The sequence below is a fragment of the Eucyclogobius newberryi genome, unplaced genomic scaffold (assembly GCF_026437365.1).
Source record: "Eucyclogobius newberryi isolate DKJ021-1_F unplaced genomic scaffold, fEucNew1.0.hap1 SCAF_8, whole genome shotgun sequence".
NCBI lineage: Eukaryota > Metazoa > Chordata > Actinopteri > Gobiiformes > Gobiidae > Eucyclogobius > Eucyclogobius newberryi.
In genome coordinates, this window is record NW_027316500.1 from 15,315,392 (window position 1) to 15,337,051 (window position 21,660).

At 41.3% G+C, this 21,660-nt stretch overlaps 1 protein-coding gene across 1 annotated transcript; it reads left to right on the top strand.

Annotated features, from left to right (window-relative positions):
* The first annotated feature begins 1,056 nt into the window (after nt 1-1,056).
* Nucleotides 1,057-19,778, top strand: antxr1d (ANTXR cell adhesion molecule 1d). The gene is made up of 18 exons (XM_072436318.1): nt 1,057-1,361; nt 6,022-6,093; nt 6,169-6,240; nt 6,331-6,412; nt 6,533-6,563; nt 6,640-6,713; nt 6,803-6,871; nt 6,935-7,015; nt 7,081-7,141; nt 9,929-10,027; nt 10,114-10,183; nt 13,018-13,096; nt 13,353-13,448; nt 13,522-13,560; nt 14,752-14,850; nt 14,929-15,093; nt 15,188-15,268; nt 19,387-19,778. The coding sequence occupies exons 1-18, from the start codon at nt 1,216-1,218 to the stop codon at nt 19,693-19,695; spliced, it is 1,725 nt and encodes a 574-aa protein (XP_072292419.1). The 5' UTR covers nt 1,057-1,215; the 3' UTR covers nt 19,696-19,778.
* The last annotated feature ends 1,882 nt before the right edge of the window (nt 19,779-21,660 follow it).

Consider the following 21,660-nt stretch of genomic DNA (forward strand, 5'->3'; position numbering starts at 1 on the left):
GCTCCCTGGTCCGGTCCAGAGAACTTGATCATTATAATAAACAATAGTGGCACAGGCTGCAGCAGCTTTTGAATCCACTCGTTGACGTTCCCAGTCATTCGCATGTTTAAATCGGTTTAAATCTGGATAACGCGGTCTTACCTGGTGAACATAAGTGCTGGAGCAGAGGCTGTTCTGTGAAGACGCCGTTGCACTTTCAATGTGAGCGAAGCAGCAAAGGTTTATCCGAGTGACCGCTGCTACTGGCGTCCTCTTCCTCCCTCGCGCGCTCTTATCTCCTCCACACAGCGCACTGGAGCGTGGCGCGCGGGCCGAGTGCGCGCGCATACGCTCTCACACACGCGCGTGAGGAATCTAGCTTCTTGTCAAAGTGCCTTTGGTCTGAGTAACGGTTCTTTCAGTTTATTCAGCGTGGAAAGGAGATAGAGCTTATGATCATGCTCTGGCACAAGATGCTGGCGCGTCTTTCATCTGGTTTATGATGTTATTACACATCGCACCTGGATAATACTGTTCATATTTCTTATCGGCACATTACACCTTTGTGACTCCGTCTGAATCCTATCTTTATCCAACATTTCATCACCTTATCACAGTTGTATGTGTAATGCAAATGAACCTGCTCTGTGTTACACACTGGTGTTGCCATGTCATGAAGCAGTGTTTGTGCCATCGGGCAAATACATTATTCATTACTTAACTAATGAGCATTTAATGCATTATTCTGCACCAAAGCTTCGTTTTAGGCTAAATCAGTTGGGCTCTGAGCCACATGTGTAATGGAACACATGGAGTGGAATATAAATAATCCTTTGCAGATTTTGATTAAACATCAATCTGAGAAAGTGCTCAAACATGATGCGCTTTACAGTGAGTCAATACGTGCTTTTTAACCTCCCCGATGCGCACAAGAGCGTGAGTGTGTGTTCTGGTTGTGTTTTCTCCTGCAGAAGTGGAGTTTGGTCTGTCTCCTCGGGTGTCGCTCCTCTCCTCTTCTGCTCCAGCCCTTTTCTTTACTCCTCTCAAAGCCCAGAAAAGACTGGAGGAGCCGGCGTAACTCGGAACAGCAACAACAACAACAGACAACTTGACACGTTTACTTTTTCCACAACGTTTCTAAACGCATCAACTTTGGCTTTGAGTTGAGTTGAAAGTCAAGTGAAGGCAAAATGTGAGGGTTTTGAAGCTGTCACGGCGCTGGAGAAGAGCAGAAAGATGGCGAAGAGCGGCGTGCTGCTGCTGGCGGCGGCGCTGGGACTTCTCATTGTTGGGAGCGCAGTGAATGGAGAGCTTCCCCAGGAGGAGGAGGAGGAGGAGAGGTCGTGTCAAGGCGCTTTCGACCTCTACTTTGTCCTGGACAAGTGAGTGTCTTCTTTTATTTATAGCTTTGTTCATTTGGAGCCGCTGTGCTTTGCCATGCAAGAAACACCGAAGCGCATCAGTGCAAATACCAGCTCTGCAACTGCTGAAAACGACTACAAACCCCGTGCATCAGATGGATCTGATCTAAAACATTGTTATAACCACCTGTTTGTTTCACGCACTTAAATCGACTGTTGCCTAAATGAAGAAGGTGTTGGTTGTGGTGAATCCAGAGCACGCGTTTTACTGATAGTTATCTTAAAAGTAACGCATGCGTTTGAACTTTTATGAGTGTTTTGTTGTTGTGTGGACGTTGTGAATCGTAAGTATTGTTTGCTTTAGCTCCAATCCGCTGTGTCTCTGTGTCTGAGTCTGGTGGGACAAACAGGCACTCGGGATGTGGGCAGGGCGTGCAGATGGATAGAGTTTCAGCCGATGACGCGGGCGGACACAGCTGCCCACAACACCTCAGACAGTGAGCTCACCGCTTCTGCAGAACAATCAGTCAGTCCAGGCTCATTCAGTTCGCAAATCATCCGTTATGTGGATCCAAGCACATGCATATAGAGTAGAACACTAGTGTTGTTTAAGTTACAGTCCATGACCAATAGTGCAACATCTGGAAATGGGTCCAGAGCGTTGCAGCTGCACAGTTTCCCCGGTGGCGATGGGTCAAATCGGGTTCAATGCAAAGAACGCATTTCCTTTACAGGAATAAGGCAGTGGTATTTATTGAACTTGCAATACATACTGTACTTTTCAAATTCCATGTTAGTGGAAAATGACATGTACAATGAAATGCGCCCTTTTGTGTATCTTAGTGTACTTGCATGAAAGGCACTTGCACTTGGACTCTAAACCTGTCAAAACATGCCAGTTTTACACCAAACCTGACTTTCAAAGAGATTATAAACACACACACACACACACACACACACACACACATAAACATAAAAAAAACAAAAGAAAACTGTAGGCCTGTCGTGCAAAGTGTTGAGGCTTTAAGATCAATTACAGTCCTGGCTTCAAAGTGTTATTCCTCTTTTATTATCTAAGAACTGTATTATTTGTATTGCAAAATTAACATGTGTTACCTTACTGATATTTGTGTAGTATTTCTGTGGACATTGGGCTGCACATGGCCTCTGTTTGTTTGTTGACTGGTCCAAATGATTTAACCTTTAGGATGGCTCTGGTATTTCTCTTCTCCTCTTTCATCAGCATTACACTGGTTTTATTCACCTCCTAAATGCCATGCACTATGACCCAATCAGGTGTACGTTTACCTATCTTATTACTATACATGTATTTATGTTTTGCTGTCTCTGTACAGACATGGCGTCTGCAGAAATGTACTACCTTAAATTAAACAAACAAGAGCACCACAGTTCAGTGCATTCCTCTTCCATGTCTGACACCACTCTAAATACCAGACTGCATTCTTCTCCTCTATTTGGTATCCCACATACAGAATAAGAGGTGTAATGTTAAAAGAGTCAACAGAGACAGTATTACTTTTTTATATTCTTGTAATTTGATGCAGATGCTTTATGCAAGAAGCACTTAACATATTTTCATTAAATGCCTGTCTATTGTAACCAAGTAGGAGACGTCAGCGTCACCTGTGAGGCAGCAGAGGGCTGATATGACTGTGCTGCATTATAAGCTGTTGCTGCTGGGAATGCCCATTAACCACTCAGTTACCCTACAATCTGCTCTGCTTGTGTTTAGTTCCAATGAATGTTTTTGTTTTATTTTCTGTGTGGATTTTATTCTTGGGTAACCATAGTTGCACGATGAGTTAGCTGAATTTTCTGTTATTAGTCTGTGCAACGTTCCTGACTACAATAGTGTGCGGCTGGTGGGTGATTGGGCGAAGGCTATTGTAAACTGGACCACTGTCACTAAAAATGCATTTTTGTTTAGCAGAAAATGTATTATTGCTCAAAAATGTTATGTGTAACCACAAGTACACTTACAAACAGATTATTCTTTATATTATTTTCAAAGATGATCAATTACAAGGCCAGTTGTATGATGTCTGATTCTACCTGTTTAAGTATAGTTGTAGAGCAGGAAGCAGATTTCCACTCAGGGCTGGTCAAAAGAGCATTACTGCAGTTATGAATGTGAGGAGCTCCCCCACTTTTACGACCCTACTTTAGTTTGGGTGTCACAGGGCTGTTTGATGTGTCCTTCAATAGGACATTGCACACTGACAATGCTCCCTCTTAGGGTCACTCCTGTGCCTCTCGGTAGTTCAAGCTGCAGTCTTTTCACTGCCTGGACCCCCCAACCTGTGCTTGGACTGGCTGCCCTCCCTGGGACATCTGTTGGCCCTCATGGTCCCACATAAGGCAGAGGGACACGGTAAAACATGGCACAGCTGCCTGCTACTCTCACTCCGCTAGAGGCACAGGGCTACATCTGTCACTGTCTGACTCTAACCCCCTGGCCCGCCACCAATTAGCCACCATTAGCTTTCCCCTGGGATAGCTCTTCATTTGGACAGTCATATTAAGCAGCTTAATTGTCAAACCTCAGTTTGACAGGTGATTGGCTGCTGTATAAGAATGTTAACTGCATTTAGAACTGCACAAGCTAAACACAAGCATACACAGTATCACTGAATTACTAATGCAATATCAGCAAATGTCAAATAGTTAAGAAATGCATTGCATATTTCCATAATCCAAGAGCAATATGTTAAATCGAATTTACAATTTAGTCATAATAATACTTTTGATACAGATAGCAAATCGATTAATTTGTACTTGACGTTATTTAATTTTTTTGCGTTATCAGTTTGAATTCTAAATAATGCTTTTCTTATATCTATAAAGTACACATAGTTTTAGAATGAAGTTCTGTTTCATACAAAACACACTAAAATGTCCTGCACTTTTCTTTTCAAAGAATTATAGAATGAGTCACTTAATAGTGACAAATGAGTCAATAAAGGTGCTAGCAATGTATACGTTCTTTAATTACACCATCGACCCGGAGTGTGAAGCTCAATGGAAAAAGGGTAATGTTGTGCCTGTGGCTCCTGTACAGGCTTTACTGGCAGATGACAAACAGTTGGGTCATATGGATGAAATTAACCATCCCTGGGTAAAATCTGTGTTTATGACCGCTAAAACATAAAACTAAAAGAATCATTTGACTGAGAGAAGACTTTTACAGGAACAATCAAATAGGGAGATTTTGCAACCAATAAATTAAACAAGCCAAAGCTGGCCACTATAACCCACTGATTTTTTTATTAGAGCTTATAAATCAGGACTTTCAAGGGGAATAATATCTGAAAATAAAATAATGCATTTGAACAGCCACTCAACTACTAACGAGTGATCGGAGCACTTGGGACTTCCAAGCAGTGACTCCCAAACTGGAGGAATGGCTTGAGCAGATCCCAGGAAAAACATCAGACATCTCGGTCCAGAAAAGTGCAGTGCTGGGAACAGCAAAGATACTGCGCAGAACCCTCAAGCTCCCAGGCCTCTGGAGGACCCGAGCTTGAAGGGCGATAAATAAAAGTTTGTTTATATATATATATATATATATATATATATATATATATATATATATATATATATATATATATTCCAAATAAGTCATTTTGTTTTGACAGTCGAACAGATATATACTTCTCAATGGAGGACAACAAAATCTTTGTTGAAAATAAAGTGCACATTATTCACATGGAAATACTGGTTGTTGGAGAAACTGTGAATGTCAAGTGGCTCATCACTATTATGTGTTTTGCGAGGCACTGCAGACATCGATACCATTATTTAATTTGACTTGGACTCCAGTGATGGAGATGATTGATGGATACTTGTGGATTCTACATTTGGGCCGCAGTAAAGAAGGCAATAATGAAAAAATCGATGAAGGAAACTGAGCAGACTGTCAAAGACAGACTGTCGAAGACTGGACTGAAATAACTTTAGACATTTACAAAATGGAAATAATTACTTTTACGTTTAACTTAAACCTATTTACACTTGGACATATTCTACAGACACTGAGACAAATGGGGCAGATAAAGGAAGGCATGTACGTATTCTCTGATCATTATTATATTCTTGTTTTTTTTAATCCTACTTTTCTGATCGACTTTGAATGTGCACCAGTTTGATGTCCTGCAGTGTGAAAGCTTAAAAATTCAATTATTGCTTTATATCCTTCAGGGTTGTATAATGATAGTCATAATTATTTGACCAACATATTGTACTTGTATTTTACTGGTACATGAGTGTACTGAAGTATGACAGTTGATGTCACACCACAGCACATGTGAAAATATCTCAAACTACATATGTTACACACAAAATGATGTAATGCTTGTAAAAAGTGCCTTCTGTTTTTGTGGAACTGTTTGTTTTTAAAATCCTCAGTTCTCTGCTAAAAAGGTGTGTAACATTAAAAAAAGTGTTACAACCCCATGTTCAGATCATTATTCAGTGTTTTCTGCTGCTCTATGACACACTTTTTTCCACCCACTCTTCTTATTGGTCAACCTCCCTAAGGCCCTAAGTGAAAGATGGAATTAGCCAATCAAAGTATGAACTCTAAGGACAAGCAGATGACTGTATTAACCACTTAAAGTCATTCTAATTTTACATTCCACTAACTGATTGTCTTACATTGCAGGTCAGGCAGTGTGAAACATCACTGGACAGAGATTTATTCTTTTGTTGAGCAACTTGCGGAAAAGTTTATCAGGTACAAATCCCAACTGTGCGTGGAGTTGATGGCCTGACTGTAATTCTTATGCCTGACCATTCTCTGTGTTTACAGCCCCATGCTCAGGATGTCTTTTATAGTCTTCTCCACTCATGGAAATGTCATCATGAAACTGACAGAGAACAGGTACCAAGCCGGATTCAGTTATTGCACTTTGAATCTGCTGAATTGTATTAGCTGTCCTGTTATTGATCCAGTTATTTGTTTTGGTCTTAGGGAAGCCATCACTGGAGGCTTAATGGTTCTGAGGAAAGTGGTTCCTGGTGGAGACACATACATGAACCTCGGACTGGAAATGGTCAATACATTTTTATATGTGCTATACCATCCATCATTGTTTGAATTTATGTGTCATTGGTCCCATTTCCCTCACTCAAATTGAAATGTAGGCAAATATTTGATTATTGTTTTGTTGCAGGCTAATAAACAAATTCATCAAGAAAAGCAAGGTACTCTGTGTAATATTAAAAACAGCAAATGCTCAGATACTTAGAAACATGTACGTGAATGGTTTTGTATTTGCAGGGACGGCCAGTGTAATAATTGCCCTGACAGATGGAGAGTTGAATGAGTGGCAGTTTGATACTGCTCAGAGAGAGGTAAAAAAATAAAATAAATGCGAGAGAGAGAGACAATTTACATTTTTATTACAAAACATACTTGACAGAGACAGTTTTCCTTATTGTAGGCTCAGAGGGCCAGATCAATAGGTGCCATAGTTTACTGTGTTGGAGTGAAAGACTTCAACCAGACTCAGGTAAGAAATCCAGATATTATTATTTGTGTATTTGGGAAAGCTAAGATGCTTCTTTGATTGTAGCTTGCAACTATAGCAGATACCATAGAGCATGTGTTTCCTGTGTGGGGCGGCTTCCAGGCCCTCAGGGGAATCATCGACTCGGTATGAGATTTTATGAAGAATTTTGTACAATAAAACAATTTCTGAGACCTTTACATTTTTTCCAGATCATAAAGAAGTCCTGTATTGAAATCTTAGCTGCGGACCCATCCAGTGTGTGTGCAGGAGGTAAGAGTTCCTCTTTTAACCCGGACAGAGCCTGGTCCAGTGTGCCATCGTGTCAGATGACACTCATCCAAAGCCTCTGGACTGGAGTAATTGCATGGACGCTTATGACTGCACAGTGACACAGACCGTATTGTCATTCACGGCCGGGGGAAATTAGCATAGCCGTGCCAGCTCAGCATGTGGGAGAACAAACTGATGGAGGTGAAGGGGGTGCGGGGCTATGGTCAGAAAAATTAGCAATGAATCTTTAAGCGTGACTGCTCCTCTGGCCTAGTTTGCCACATCCTATATGCTAAACAGCCATGTGGATGTATCACCCGCTTAATCTCTCCCCCAATTTCTACTGTTGTGCTTTTGGACAGCCATTTATTAGAGTGGGAGATGTGGTGAGAGTGACCAGACACTGCAGCAGAGTCTTAATCTGTAGCCACCAGGATGGATGAGCTTTGACATGACGTTATTAAGGCTCACTTAAGACAGTGCATTTGTGCTGCCCAGAGAACCAATACAAATCAGCATCTCTTATGGAATACAGGGAATGAATAACAAAGCAGTGTGCATGAAACACACACAAAAGAAACATCTTAGTTATGGTGATAATTACATGCTGTAGTGAGCTGCCAAAAGCCAGTGAGTCAGACGACATGTGCCCACTGCCCCCCACAGCTTAATTTATTATTCGATTGATGAGAAGAGTAATGGTCAGTGAACTAAGAGACGCATGAGACTTGTTTCTGGTCTAATTAATGAAGGGCAAAAGTTCACAAGGGTGTTATTTTAAAGATGCCTCTTTAATTTTGATTGCAACATTTTCATTTTATTTTTATACAGAAAAAAAGTAATGCATTTATTCAGGCTGGCCTCAGTTAGCAGAAAGCAACAACATTCACATCAAGAACAGACAGCCACAGAAACACTACAATACCCACGCACTCTACATTACACACGTAGGTAATGTCTACAAGCGTATCCTTCAGCCACAAAAAGGGTTTCTGACTTTTGATGAGAACAAATGCATGTTGAAGGACCTGTCCAATATGGTCTTCTTTGCTGCTCCTGAATTGAATGCAGATATTAGAGAGCATCTCCTCGACTCTGTGTGTCGAAGTATTCATACATTCTGACATTGCACATAGGTATTGTGACAGTGTGTCTCTGCTACTCTTGTGTGTAGATGAGCTTCTTTTGATTGGATTTTCTGTGCGTACACATATGAAGGGCACATATAAGCACCTTACACTGATGTGAAGTGACCGGTCCGAGCCGCCGCAAACAGGCCATCAGACTGGACAGTGAGCATTAGGCCACACTATCGGAGCTGACAGCACGCACACACATCAGGGTTTACGTGTCCTATGGGGACATTACATTGACTTACATTCACTTCCTGTAGATTAACTCTAACCTTAACCATAGTTACCACTTAATCACAACCCTTAACCTTTTGTGACACATACCTTAACTTGAAATCATGTTGTCGATGTACCGTAATAATAAAGGATTTGCCTTGAAAGGACCTGAGTTTTAGTCCCACAAAGGAGACAGATCCCCATGAATTGAGTGTATACAAAGATTATAAAGATGTTTGTCCCCCACAATGTGATAAACACCCCCCCCCCCCACACACACACACACACACACACACACACACACAAACACACACACACACACACACACTCATGTACCAGCGCTTTAGATGTGACATGACAGCAAAGATTGCTGCTTTCATTAAGGGCTGACCCCCGTCCTCCTTGTTGCCCCTGTCTCCATGGCCCCTCCCTGTCCTTCAGTGTCTCACTGCACTAACATGATTGAGGAGCCAAGGTTCGGACAAGGCATATTCCTGTTCCTCACACATGCACGCTGCAGTCTACATGTTTAATGTCATGCACATTTATACAAATGGAGACCTTGTCAAACATTCAGGTGTAGATGCAGATGGACATGTGGCAGAGGCACCAGCTCTTTACCAGCAGCATGTGACAGTCCTGACCTTTTAGACCATCACAGCATGTGTGTGTTAGGGATAGTGGACAGACTGGGACTGAGAACTCTTCACTTATGTTGACATTTCAATAACAGGATAGTAATAACTAGGTAACACCAACTAACTGTAATCAGTGCTATAGATGCAAATATTTGGGCAACTCTGACCTTTTACATAAAAAGCGATGCCCGCGATGATGCTTTTATCCAGTGATCTTCACGCTGCAGCCTAAATGTTAAAGGGGTTTCAAACCTTCACTACTGTTTGGCTTCATGCAGCTCGATTGAGCCGCTGACACACTGTATGCATGCAAGAATATGAGCAATTAAAACAAAAGACACACGTCAGAACTACTTTAAAAGTGCAGTGCTATAGTCTGCCCCGTGGGCATGTTTGTAAGCAAGTGTTTTCTGCTCTCTAGCATATGCTGCCAAGCATCCACATAGACCCAGCAACATATGCTGGCAAGTCTCTTTCAGGAGCTTTAACAGTGCCCCAGGGAAGCTAAAGGTCAACGCCGCACACAAACACATGCACAGACAGCAGAGAAAGCAGCACTTTAGCACTAGCACCATTGGAGCATATTATGGCCTTTCCACACATGCAGCCAAAACACACTGATATAAACAAGCAGCAATGAGGCATGCAGTGCTTTCCCTGTTCAGACTCAAATATCTGTTCTCTTGGAGACTGAAGAAGGGCTGGGTTTTCAGTAGAGACAACTAGCAACAGTGTCATGTATGAACAAGATTTTGATAGTTAAATAGTTAATTATTCCTCGTACTTTGGAACTGTTTCAGAGCGTTTCCAGGTTGTGGTGCGAGGAAATGGATTTCTTCATGCCAGAAACATTGACCAAGTCCTCTGCAGTTTCAAACTCAACGAGACACATACAATTGGTATGTTTGATTAAAATACCTGAAATCATTAGTATACTTATATTTGAAAAGAATAATAAATATTTATGTGAATTTGTTTTTCACAGATGAGAGACCAGCTGAAATAGAAGACACTTTTCTTCTCTGTCCGGCTCCTGTGGTAGAGGAAGTTGGAAAGTAAGTAGAGGCACTGTCCATACTTTATTAGATCTGACATTCAGCATTTCCAAAAGACACTTGCACATGTGTCTTTGGCCTTGATTTGTTCCTCCTCATGTCTAATTGTCACATCAGGCATAGTTTGGTGGGCTTCGAAGTCGGCTGCCCTTCAACAAATTAGTGTCAAAGTCATTGAGTCTCTGTGATCAATCAGAGTTTGTCACCGCTAACGAGGGCAGACACCAATCACACGGGGACAACAGCAGCAGAGCCCAGGAACACAACTTAATGAGAGTCTCCTGGAGAGGACCTCTGCAGATCACTGACTCCGGCTCCTCATAGCCACAATACTGGTGATTCCTACTAGAAATAAAGTAGTTTCCATGAGACTTTGGGGTGCTTTGGGTGACCTTCTTCATTGTTGCTCAGACCCCAGACCGCCTAAAGCCCAGTGCATAAATATACATTTTGCAGCCCGAAGCTTAGGACACCTCCTAGACATCGTCTGTCTTGTTGCTGTCACTCAGATTTGTTCTTTGATTTGATCATATCTTGTCTGGAAGCAATGTTTACAAAGCAAATAACAGATACAGAGTGAATGGAAATAAGTGACTACTTTAAAACAGTCAATACTGTATACTTTTGAGCATAACAAAATGCATGTTATTTAAATGAATTAAATTATTAGTTCTCAGTAATGTTACTCTGACGCAACGCTAGATAGGCAACAATTATTGAAATATACACACAAAATGTAATCAATTATATCAAACAACAAATAAATACCAACCACGCAATCAAATAAAACGGTTATGTTTTTCGATTGTATACATATTCAATTGTTTTCTAGAAGAATAAAACCATCTAAACTAAATATTAGTGACCTGTATGTATGAATTTATGGTGTCATCACTTTATAAATATCTCCTCATGGAGAGATGTTGGCAACAGAACCCATCTTCTTCTTCATATACGTTTCACCCAGGCCTTGTCTCATACAATGAAGTCAGTGTTGCCATCACACAAATGTATTTTGACTGTGAGTCTCCTGGATGCTGCTTTTACTTCCTATTCACATGGACACAGGGCACAGACATATGAAGCGAGCAGACTGTTGATTGACATGGGCTGAGATCTGACACTGCCTCAATGTGGGTTGTCCATATTGTGGCGAAGAGGGGATAAAAGGGGGGAAGAAGACAACACCTGGACCTCTGTGTGTGTCAACACAGTGTCAGCGCTGAGGAAGTGAGGAGCAACACTGGGGGGTGGTCTGAGGGGGTCTCAGAGGGGAGGGACACGCTGATGAGATGTAAAACAGGAAGGCTTTCTTACACCATCCCCCCTCTGCTTCCTCCTCCCCTCCCCTTGTCAACCCAACTCAGCCCCAAATACTAAAGGGAAGCCCCCCCCCCTTGTCTTTGCCCCCCTAAACCATAATAGGCAAATCTGCTTCACATTTCACTTTTCTTTTTTCATTTCCAAACATTGCAAGAAAACTGCTCTCAAGTGTTCTCAAATAAAACTACTAGGTATTAAATAGCCGTGCATTCCAATAAACTAATCTAATTTCTTTTAAATTATGGTATTTGTGTCATTTTGCTATCTGTGTTTTATGTATCATATGTCTCAGGGATTATCCAAAAAAAGAAGAAATTCCTCTTGTGGGTGGAGAACTGCTTGACCTCCCAATGCTCTGGTTCTTTGTCAGCATATTTTTAGTCAGAGCATCTGCTTCACAACCGGCACAAGTACCTGCATGCATAATACAAAGTGTGCCTACACCTGGGATTAAATCTGGAACTAGGGCTGGGTGATAAAAATGAATCAAGATTATTTTTCTTTCTCATATTCATATTTCTCATATTATTCTCATATTCTCATATTTCTCAAATTGTTCCCGTAAGAATTTTTGTTTTTTTTATAATGCTTTCACATTAATTTCCTGAATATTATCAACATGGACCATTTAGCATAAAAAAACTGACTGAGGATTGAAATTCTTGCCCTTTCTTAACCTAGACCAGGACTAGACCAGGACTAGACCGGGACTAGAGTAGGACTAGACCAGGACTAGAGTAGGACTAGAACAGGACTAGAGTAGGACTAGACCAGGACTAGAGTAGGACTAGAACAGGACTAGACCAGGACTAGACCGGGACTAGACCAGGACTAGAACAGGACTAGACCGGGACTAGAGCAGGACTAGAGTAGGACTAGACCAGGACTAGACCAGGACTAGAACAGGACTAGAGTAGGACTAGACCAGGACTAGACCAGGACTAGAACAGGACTAGACCAGGACTAGACCAGGACTAGAGTAGGACTAGACCAGGACTAGACCAGGACTAGAACAGGACTAGAGTAGGACTAGACCGGGACTAGACCGGGACTATACCGGGACTTGACCGGGACTAGAGCAGGACTAGAGTAGGACTAGACCAGGACTAGACCAGGACTAGACCGGGACTAGACCAGGACAAGAGTAGGGTCAAACCAAAAAAAAAAATCATAAAAATCAATCAATATCAATTGCAAAGGTTGCAATTATTTAGATGAAGTAATTTCCTTTGCAAAGAACATAATATCTTGTCTCTTTGTAGAAACAATCTTGTGCTTATACCTGAAGTTTAGAACTCTACAAACATAGCATTACATTATTCTATTGATGGGATTCTTGTATTGATTTATCAGTTCAGATTTCAGTCTTCTCTCAAATCTTAAAGCTATTGGAGTTATTTACCAAGTGTGTGCACTCTGATCATAATCCTACTTTGAAAAAACATTATTGTGCAGCCCTTCCGTCCCCATGCATAACCAGCTTTATAAACATAATTGTTTGTGTTTTTTAGGGTGATTTACTTACAGGTGAGCATGAACGAAGGCCTCTCCTACATCACCAGCTCCGTGCACATCACGACCACCGAATGTGTAAGTGGGCATACTGTACTTTTACAAATAATACTATTCTGAGCACTATGTTTTGGCATGCTACTTTTCAAAATAAACTTTCTTTCATACTTGCTTGTTTTTCCTTTGTCCTCCTGCCCTGTTCTTCCTCTCGTAGCTCTCCTCTGTTGTGTCTCTCATCAGAGGAGGCTGTGAGTACTTTCACTTTATGTTAACCCTATTAAAACCCATGGAGCTGATTCTGCCCAGTGTTTAAACATGTCTTTATTATTCCTAGTTTGATGGGACAATTGTGCTGATCTCACTCCTGGTGGTGTTTCTGCTGTTGGCTCTGCTGCTGATGTGGTGGTTCTGGCCCCTCTGTTGCACTCTGGTCAGTTTTAATGCTTATCTATCGACAGCCATACTAAGGCAGTTTTTTGGCTGATTACATTGTTTTTTTTCAGGTCATCAAAGAACCTCTTCCGCCTCCCCCACCTGAACCAGTCAGACATTTTTCTATTATTATTATTATTATTATTATTATTATTATTATGTATGATAATAACGGTGCACGGTGGCAAAGGCGGTTAGTGTTCTCCCCGTGTTACCGTGGGTTCTCTCCGGGTTCTCCGGCTTCCTCCCACCGTCCAAAGACATGCATGTGTTAGGCAAAAATTGGAAAGTCTAAATTGGCCCTAGAGAATGAATGTGAGCGTGAACTGTCTGTAATGTCTATGTCTCTGTGTCAGCCCTGCGACAAGTTGGCCACTGTCCAGGGTGTACCCCGCCTAAGGCCCGAAGTCACTGGGATAGGCTCCAGTCACCCGCGACCCCAAAAAGGGAACAAGCGGTAGAAAATGGATGGATGGATGGATGGATGTATGATAATGCAATGTCGTGTGATAAATTTAGCTTTTGGAAGACTATTCTTTCTTCTTCTTTTTTCCCTGTTTCTAAATAGTATATAATTCATAACTAGAATCACAGAAAACAGAATACAACCAGGGAGAGAACAGGAACTTCATTATTTTGTTCTTAAAGGCAGCAGAAGGTGGTGCAGGGGTTAAGGGCATTGCACATGTGTGGTTGCTGCCACCGCAGTGTCATTAAGTTCGACACCAGCCTTCGTCATTGGCCGATTGCCTATCGCCCCCTCTCCACCTTTCACACTGTGACTGTCCTGTGACAAATAAAGCCTTCGGGCTGAATTTTTTTTTTTTTTTAATGCCCAATGCCTTTAAAATATGTCAATTTTTAAGTTAAGTCCGAATGTGATCTTCCAGTCAATTAAATAATCAGTTTTTGATTGTTGGTGCTTTTTGTGTCATCTGTTTTTTTGATGGCCTTCTTTCCTGCCGCCAATGATCCAATGGCATCCTTTCACCATGACCATGGCAGGAGTTTTGAGAACAGTCTGCATTGCTGTGTAATGACAAAGACCTGTATGTCATTTATTCTAATCATATTGCGGTCAATTCCAGGGACTATGAGCAAAATGAAGCACTCCTTTGTTAAATATTGGATTTACTGTGAGATTTTAAAAAAAATATTTTAAAAAGCAGAGTAAAAGGAAAAAATCACAGATTCTGGAAGTGCAGTAAAATAAGACTATTACCGGTAATAATGATGTGTATTAACCTTTTTCACCCGTATATAATGTAGGCAATATAATTACTTGCTGTGTTCTTTGAAAGGAATCTGATGAGGACGATGGGATGCCTAAGAAGAAGTGGCCCACAGTGGATGCGTCCTATTATGGAGGAAGAGGCGTGGGAGGGATAAAGCGCATGGAGGTATATTTAAAAAAACAAAATATTCCTAGATCCAGGATGTGTGCGATTTGTAAGTTTGTATGTCTCGTTTTTCATAAGGTGCGGTGGGGCGAGAAAGGGTCCACAGAAGAAGGCGCCAAACTGGACAAACCAAAAAATGCAGTTGTAAAGATGCCAGAACAAGAATTTGAACCATATGAGCCAAAACCAAGGAAGACTTCCCGCCGTCTTCCACAGCAGAGGAGGTGGTACACACCCATTAAGGTGCGTCTTTCATGGAAAAATAATGATCCAGTACAAAGAAAATATGAAGTTTCCTCAAGAATTCCCTTATTCTTTTCTGTCCACTTCTTTTTAGGGGAAACTTGATGCTCTCTTAGCTCTGTTCAGGAGAGGATACGACCAGGTTTCATTGATGAGACCACTGCCTGGAGATGAGGTGAGCCTGCATACAAACTACAGCTTTGTTTCAACTCAAAAGCCTCATTTTGTCAATTCCAAGCCTGGTAAAATGATGTGGGTTGCAGCTATACACTATAAAGCACTGTAAAACATTTGTATTTTGTTTGTCTGGCAACCAGAGAAAGCAAACAAGACTAAGACCAGTTACCGGATATTTAGTAGTGTTTCTATTTTCCCGTGTATTATGTGGTCGATTGCTAAAACAGTCACACTACACAGATCAAGTGAATAAGAGACTGCTGTGGCTGTATGAAGACCTCCTTTGTGCCCATACATAGTGAGCCGTACTTCAGACCAGACCAAAAATGACATGCTGTAATTGTAAATAAATCCTTGTAACATATATACAGCGTTTGAAGCAAAGTTCATTAACGTGCAGAACACTTCCAGCAGTTTTAAAACAGCAAAACCATCATTTAAAAGAACAAAATACAATAGATAATTCTGGAGATCCATTGTACAATATAATATGTGTAAATGGATTATTTAAGATAAGAGCTTGACTGAATGAAGTCTTGAATGTTGGTATAAAATAACTTGAAGAAGAAAAACATAGCTTTGGTAGTTAACCTTGACCCTGTTCATCATGTCCCCAAAATCACACACGTTCTTTTGTCACCACTCTGGTTGTCATGGTGAAGCATCTGCCCCAGTGTCAATGTCGCCTTTCATCACTTGGGCCGTATCTCGACCCATTTGTTCACTATAAGACACAAGTCGTCTGTACGGCCTAACAGTGGGAGCATTTACTGTATCTGGAGTCTATAAAAGTGACTGTTTCATTCATTCTTTCCATCGTTTTGGCATCGTTTCTGAACTGAGCAATTCATCTTTCTTAGGGCAGAAGTTTCAAGGGCTTTTGTCGGTCTTTCTTTGCATGGCCGCCTATTCCTGTGCAACAATGACCCACAGAAATGACTTCACGCGCCATTAATTGCGAAAAAATAAAATGTCATTCCGCACATGAAAAGATACAAGGAAAAAAAACTTGCCAGGAGCTGTCAAGGGGTCAAAAAACAGACACACAATGAAAGATTTACAAGGCTCTTAATTTGAATGACTATGCTCAATTGTTGACATTTTGAATTGTTTAAAAGTAGCTTTCTTTCAGGGTCTGCAACAGATTTACTAAGAAAATTAACTTTAACTAACTTACTTTTTTTCGGTGTCTCCACTGTAAACAATCTGCTTTCGAGCATGTAAAGTAGTAATAATGTAGTAAAATCTCCAAATAGGGACAGCACTATGACCATGGACCTGCACAGCGCACTGAATTTGTGATCCCTTTGGCTAGTTTAGAATCAGCTTAATATAGGTAATAATCACGAATGAATATATAACTGTTCTAAATATTTGCTGAATCATTACCTATGTATCTGCCACAAAAGTTGTCCATTGTTTTTGCAGCTGATGTGTTATTTATTGATATTTGTAAACCACAGAATCTTGAGTTTACATTTCGATTTTGCGGTTTCCCAAACATATTCTTGAACTTTGAATAATTGTGTCTCAAAAGGCACCTTTATAAGTCACATGGAGTTGTTGAACATCAGCTGACACCTCATCTTTTAACCCTAACCCATCCTTTATTATCCTCCCTTCACTGGATCTGCGACGTGTCATGAATGTGCTGCCAGTTTCTGCCACTACCTGTCTCTTACATTCCCTTACAGTAACATATGTGTCACTCTTCATGTGTGTGTCAGAGCCACACAAACAGATGCGCCGTGTAGAAGCCACGGGCCGAATTGTGACATAAGAGATTCCCTTCTTTTGTCCCTCGACAGTGATGCCAGTGATGGTCCCGACACAAGCACAGAGCGCGTTAACACTAGACTTGAAGAGATACAGCGCTTCTGCAATTAGTCACAAAATCACCATCAACACCTTCCAAATGCACCTTTATGATTACATTTCTACTTAATACATATTATAACTTAATATTTCAAAGTGATTTCATTTCATGCAACAAAGCAGGGATAATTCGTCACACAAAGTACTGTATAATCAGAGGTGGATAGACTAGCCCAAATGTATCCTCATGTAAGGACCTATTTCAAGTCTTATTAGAAGTAAAATGTAGTTCCCCAAATAATAACTTATGTAAAAGTAAAAAATGCCTTTGTAAAAACTTTTACCTGAGTACTGAGTAACAGTTTAGTTAGTAGTGTAAAGACAAAACATAAACAAGTGCACAGATTTTGAAATTTCAAAAACAAATCATATTTGAAGGTGATTTGTAATAAGTGTAACTTTTCAATTCATTTAATATTGTCAACATGAAGCTTTAGTCACTTGTAGATTTGTGGGGAGAAGAACCAAAAACAACTAGTACTCAGTTACATTCACTTGAGTAACATAGTACACCTCTGTTCATAATGTATATTTTCTAACTGCCTTTTGTATGCATTTTTCTCTCTAGTTTGTACACTCCAAATATACTTTGATTTCTGCTGAAGTAATCACTACATGAACTAGGTGACCTCTGCTTGAGTTTGTGCACATTATTTTCATGTATCCAGGGAGCTTTAACTGTGTCCTCGCGCTGTGTTTTCCCCATGTGGATTTCTGTAACGTCGTGTAAGGTGACATGCCGAGCTGTCAGATAAGATCATGTGTCTATTTAACAATGTTACACTTAGATAAACATGGTGTGTGATATAATTTTATGTTTGTCTGAGATTGGAAAAGTCTTATGGCAAAGACAACAAATATAACAGTGTGAGGTTTTGTTTTTCCCCATCTCTCTCCAGGAACGTTGTAAATAGCTTCCAAAAGTGCAGAAAAACATCTAAACTATAACAAATAACTGACCTAAACATTGTAGACCACTTTATCAGGTATACTTTTTACAATGTGTCAAAATACTTAATTTAAAACCCATCTAATACGACATTTGAGACAATACAGGAATATTAATAATGGCTCAAGTAATAAAAATCATTTAGATGACCCCCATGGACACATATTTTATTGTTTCTTGGGATTATACATCCGCCCTGTCAGTGTGCAGTTTGTATCTTAGTGTCCCCATAACCTTCCTCTCTCCTCCTTCCTGTTATTCAAGTGGCTTCATTCAGGCCATATGTCCTGGTGGAAGCATGCTTACAGTCACCTCACACAAACTATCCCAATATGCATGAGCTTGTCTCGTCATTGTGTCCATATGCTGTCTCTGGTGTTGTTCTGGTGCTCACAAACTGCCTCTTTCACGGCAAGATCGAAACAGGCGGCCCCGCCAACTGTGCTTACCCCTAATCAATTACACCACCCTCATATACCCTCATCAACAATGGGCATTCAGTCACAAAGCTAACTGCTGCTGAGGCCCTCCTTAATGACCCCTAGGTGACTTTAGGGCCTCTCTGTTTAATAAGGTGTTGTAATCAGACCACCAAGAGGCTCCGACAGAGGGGCTTCTAGGAGTTTCTATCCCACATTCTCTCAAAGAGTCAGTGTGGTGTTCCAGAGATGTGGAGGGAATAACCATCAATGAGAACAATAAGAGAAGATCTCCATTCTCTTTGACTTGTAAATTATGCTAAATGTCAAGGGGCCCAGTGTTAACCATTGTAATCCTATTGAAAAGTCTTCATGCAAAACATTCCTACAAGCCACACGAGACATAATCCACTTTCTGTTCTTTTATTATGACATAGAAAAAGAGCATAAATGTGTTAGGAAGACTACACCCTCTCAAAGTCAGAGGACGTCTTTGCTCCCATCACAGCGATTGTAGAGCAGGTGTGGAAGCAGATAGAGGCTGCTCTGTTTGTATAGAGAGGACCAAACACATACTGCCTCTGTCAGCTGCAGTGGGCCACGTATCACACAAGCTTTGGCCGAGGGATCTAAAGAGCTCATTGACACTGAGCAGAGCATTTGGAAACAAATACAACTGTACTCATTTGAACTAAGCACATTGCAAAAAGCTTTTTATTCAGTACAAGCATGCTTTCACTTTTTTATGACCTAAACTATGAATAAACTGGATTGTAAACATTCAAGAAATGTGTCTTTGTAGTTTGTATTTCCAGACTGCAGATCTCTGCTGATGTGCACCTGTTTAATTGTTTATTGGTGATGTTTTGACAGGGTCGCTGTATAAGTTTTCAGCGTGTGAAAGATCCAGACTCCAGTTTGAACCACCGGACGCCCTCCAGTCACTCTCATCAGTCTCTCCCATCGCGTGCTCCATCCACCGAGCAGCGGCCTTTAGTCTCCAACTCTGTGCCCCGTACAAAGCCTCCATCCAGAGGGCCTCGCACCACCCCCCCATCCCACACTACGCCCCCGTCCCGTGTGCCCCCTCCTGTGTCCAGAGCCCCTCCCGGCCCGCGTTCCGCACGGGCTCCTCCAGGACCTCCAGGTCCACCACCATCACGGCCCCCGCCTCGTCTCTGATCAGACATGGAGCCTCAAACATTTAAGTGTGCTCCTTTTGTTGCTGGACAGCAAAAACCTGGCAGTCTTTAGGTGACACTAGTGTGTACGTACGTGGGTTTAGGTGACACCAGTACGTGCGTACGTGGGTTTAGGTGACACAAGTACGTACGTACATGGGTTTAGGTGACACTAGTATGTACGTACGTGGGTTTAGGTCACACTAGTATGTACGTACGTGGGTTTAGGTCACACTAGTATGTACGTACGTGGGTTTAGGTCACACTAGTATGTATGTACGTGGGTTTAGGTCACACTAGTATGTACGTACGTGGGTTTAGGTCACACTAGTATGTATGTACGTGGGTTTAGGTCACACTAGTATGTACGTACGTGGGTTTAGGTCACACTAGTATGTACGTACGTGGGTTTAGGTCACACTAGTATGTACGTACGTGGGTTTAGGTCACACTAGTATGTACGTACGTGGGTTTAGGTCACACTAGTATGTACGTACGTGGGTTTAGGTCACACTAGTATGTACGTACGTGGGTTTAGGTCACACTAGTGTGTACGTACGTGGGTTTAGGTCACACTAGTACGTACGTACCTGAGTTTAGGTCACACTAGTATGTACGTACGTGGGTTTAGGTCACACTAGTGTGTACGTACCTGAGTTTAGGTCACACTAGTATGTATGTACGTGGGTTTAGGTCACACTAGTATGTACGTACGTGGGTTTAGGTCACACTAGTATGTACGTACGTGGGTTTAGGTCACACTAGTATGTACGTACGTGGGTTTAGGTCACACTAGTATGTACGTACGTGGGTTTAGGTCACACTAGTATGTACGTACGTGGGTTTAGGTCACACTAGTGTGTACGTACGTGGGTTTAGGTCACACTAGTACGTACGTACCTGAGTTTAGGTCACACTAGTATGTACGTACGTGGGTTTAGGTCACACTAGTGTGTACGTACCTGAGTTTAGGTCACACTAGTATGTATGTACGTGGGTTTAGGTCACACTAGTATGTACGTACGTGGGTTTAGGTCACACTAGTATGTACGTACGTGGGTTTAGGTCACACTAGTATGTACGTACGTGGGTTTAGGTCACACTAGTATGTACGTACGTGGGTTTAGGTCACACTAGTATGTACGTACGTGGGTTTAGGTCACACTAGTGTGTACGTACGTGGGTTTAGGTCACACTAGTACGTACGTACCTGAGTTTAGGTCACACTAGTATGTACGTACGTGGGTTTAGGTCACACTAGTGTGTACGTACCTGAGTTTAGGTCACACTAGTATGTATGTACGTGGGTTTAGGTCACACTAGTACGTACGTACCTGAGTTTAGGTCACACTAGTATGTATGTACGTGGGTTTAGGTGACACAGTATGTACGTACCTGAGTTTAGGTCACACTAGTACGTACGTACGTACGTGGGTTTAAGTCACACTAGTATGTACATACGTGGGAACAAACACACTTGAGTCAATTGCCTGGTAAATATCATGTGCTATTTTGTAATTTGAGCATGTTCTTGTGGTTTAGCCCTAAAGTGGTGTGTGGTTTTGTTTGCTTCTTATTGAAAATGAAAGGCACTAATTTTGATCTTATCTAAGGGTGAACGACTTGTTACTCTTGTCGAGTTTTTTTTGTACAATATTTCATGATGAGAGTATCAAATGGCATGTTTTCAACAAATCATACTTTTTGTATGAAATTGTTAATTACAAATGCAACTTTCCAATCTGTTTGCAACTGCAGGGCAGTATTTTTTCAAAATTGTATTTATTTCCAGGTCTGAAAACAAGTCCTCTAAGATCACTTGTGCAAATTCGTTAATTGCGAAATATGATATTCTGGCATGTTAAGCAAAACTGCATCAAATGTATAACTTCTTACTAACACAGTAAAGAGAAAGACTGCACCTTGATTGTATCTTTATGGTATCAATGTTGAGATGTTTTTTATA

Bases quoted from the DNA above. Each gene is read 5' to 3' on its own strand.
- antxr1d (XM_072436318.1), top strand. From the start codon at position 1,216: ATGGCGAAGAGCGGCGTGCTGCTGCTGGCGGCGGCGCTGGGACTTCTC. The intron at 6,241-6,330 runs GTACCAAGCCGG...TTTTGGTCTTAG, and splicing joins ATGAAACTGACAGAGAACAG to GGAAGCCATCACTGGAGGCT. The intron at 7,016-7,080 runs GTATGAGATTTT...CATTTTTTCCAG, and splicing joins TCAGGGGAATCATCGACTCG to ATCATAAAGAAGTCCTGTAT.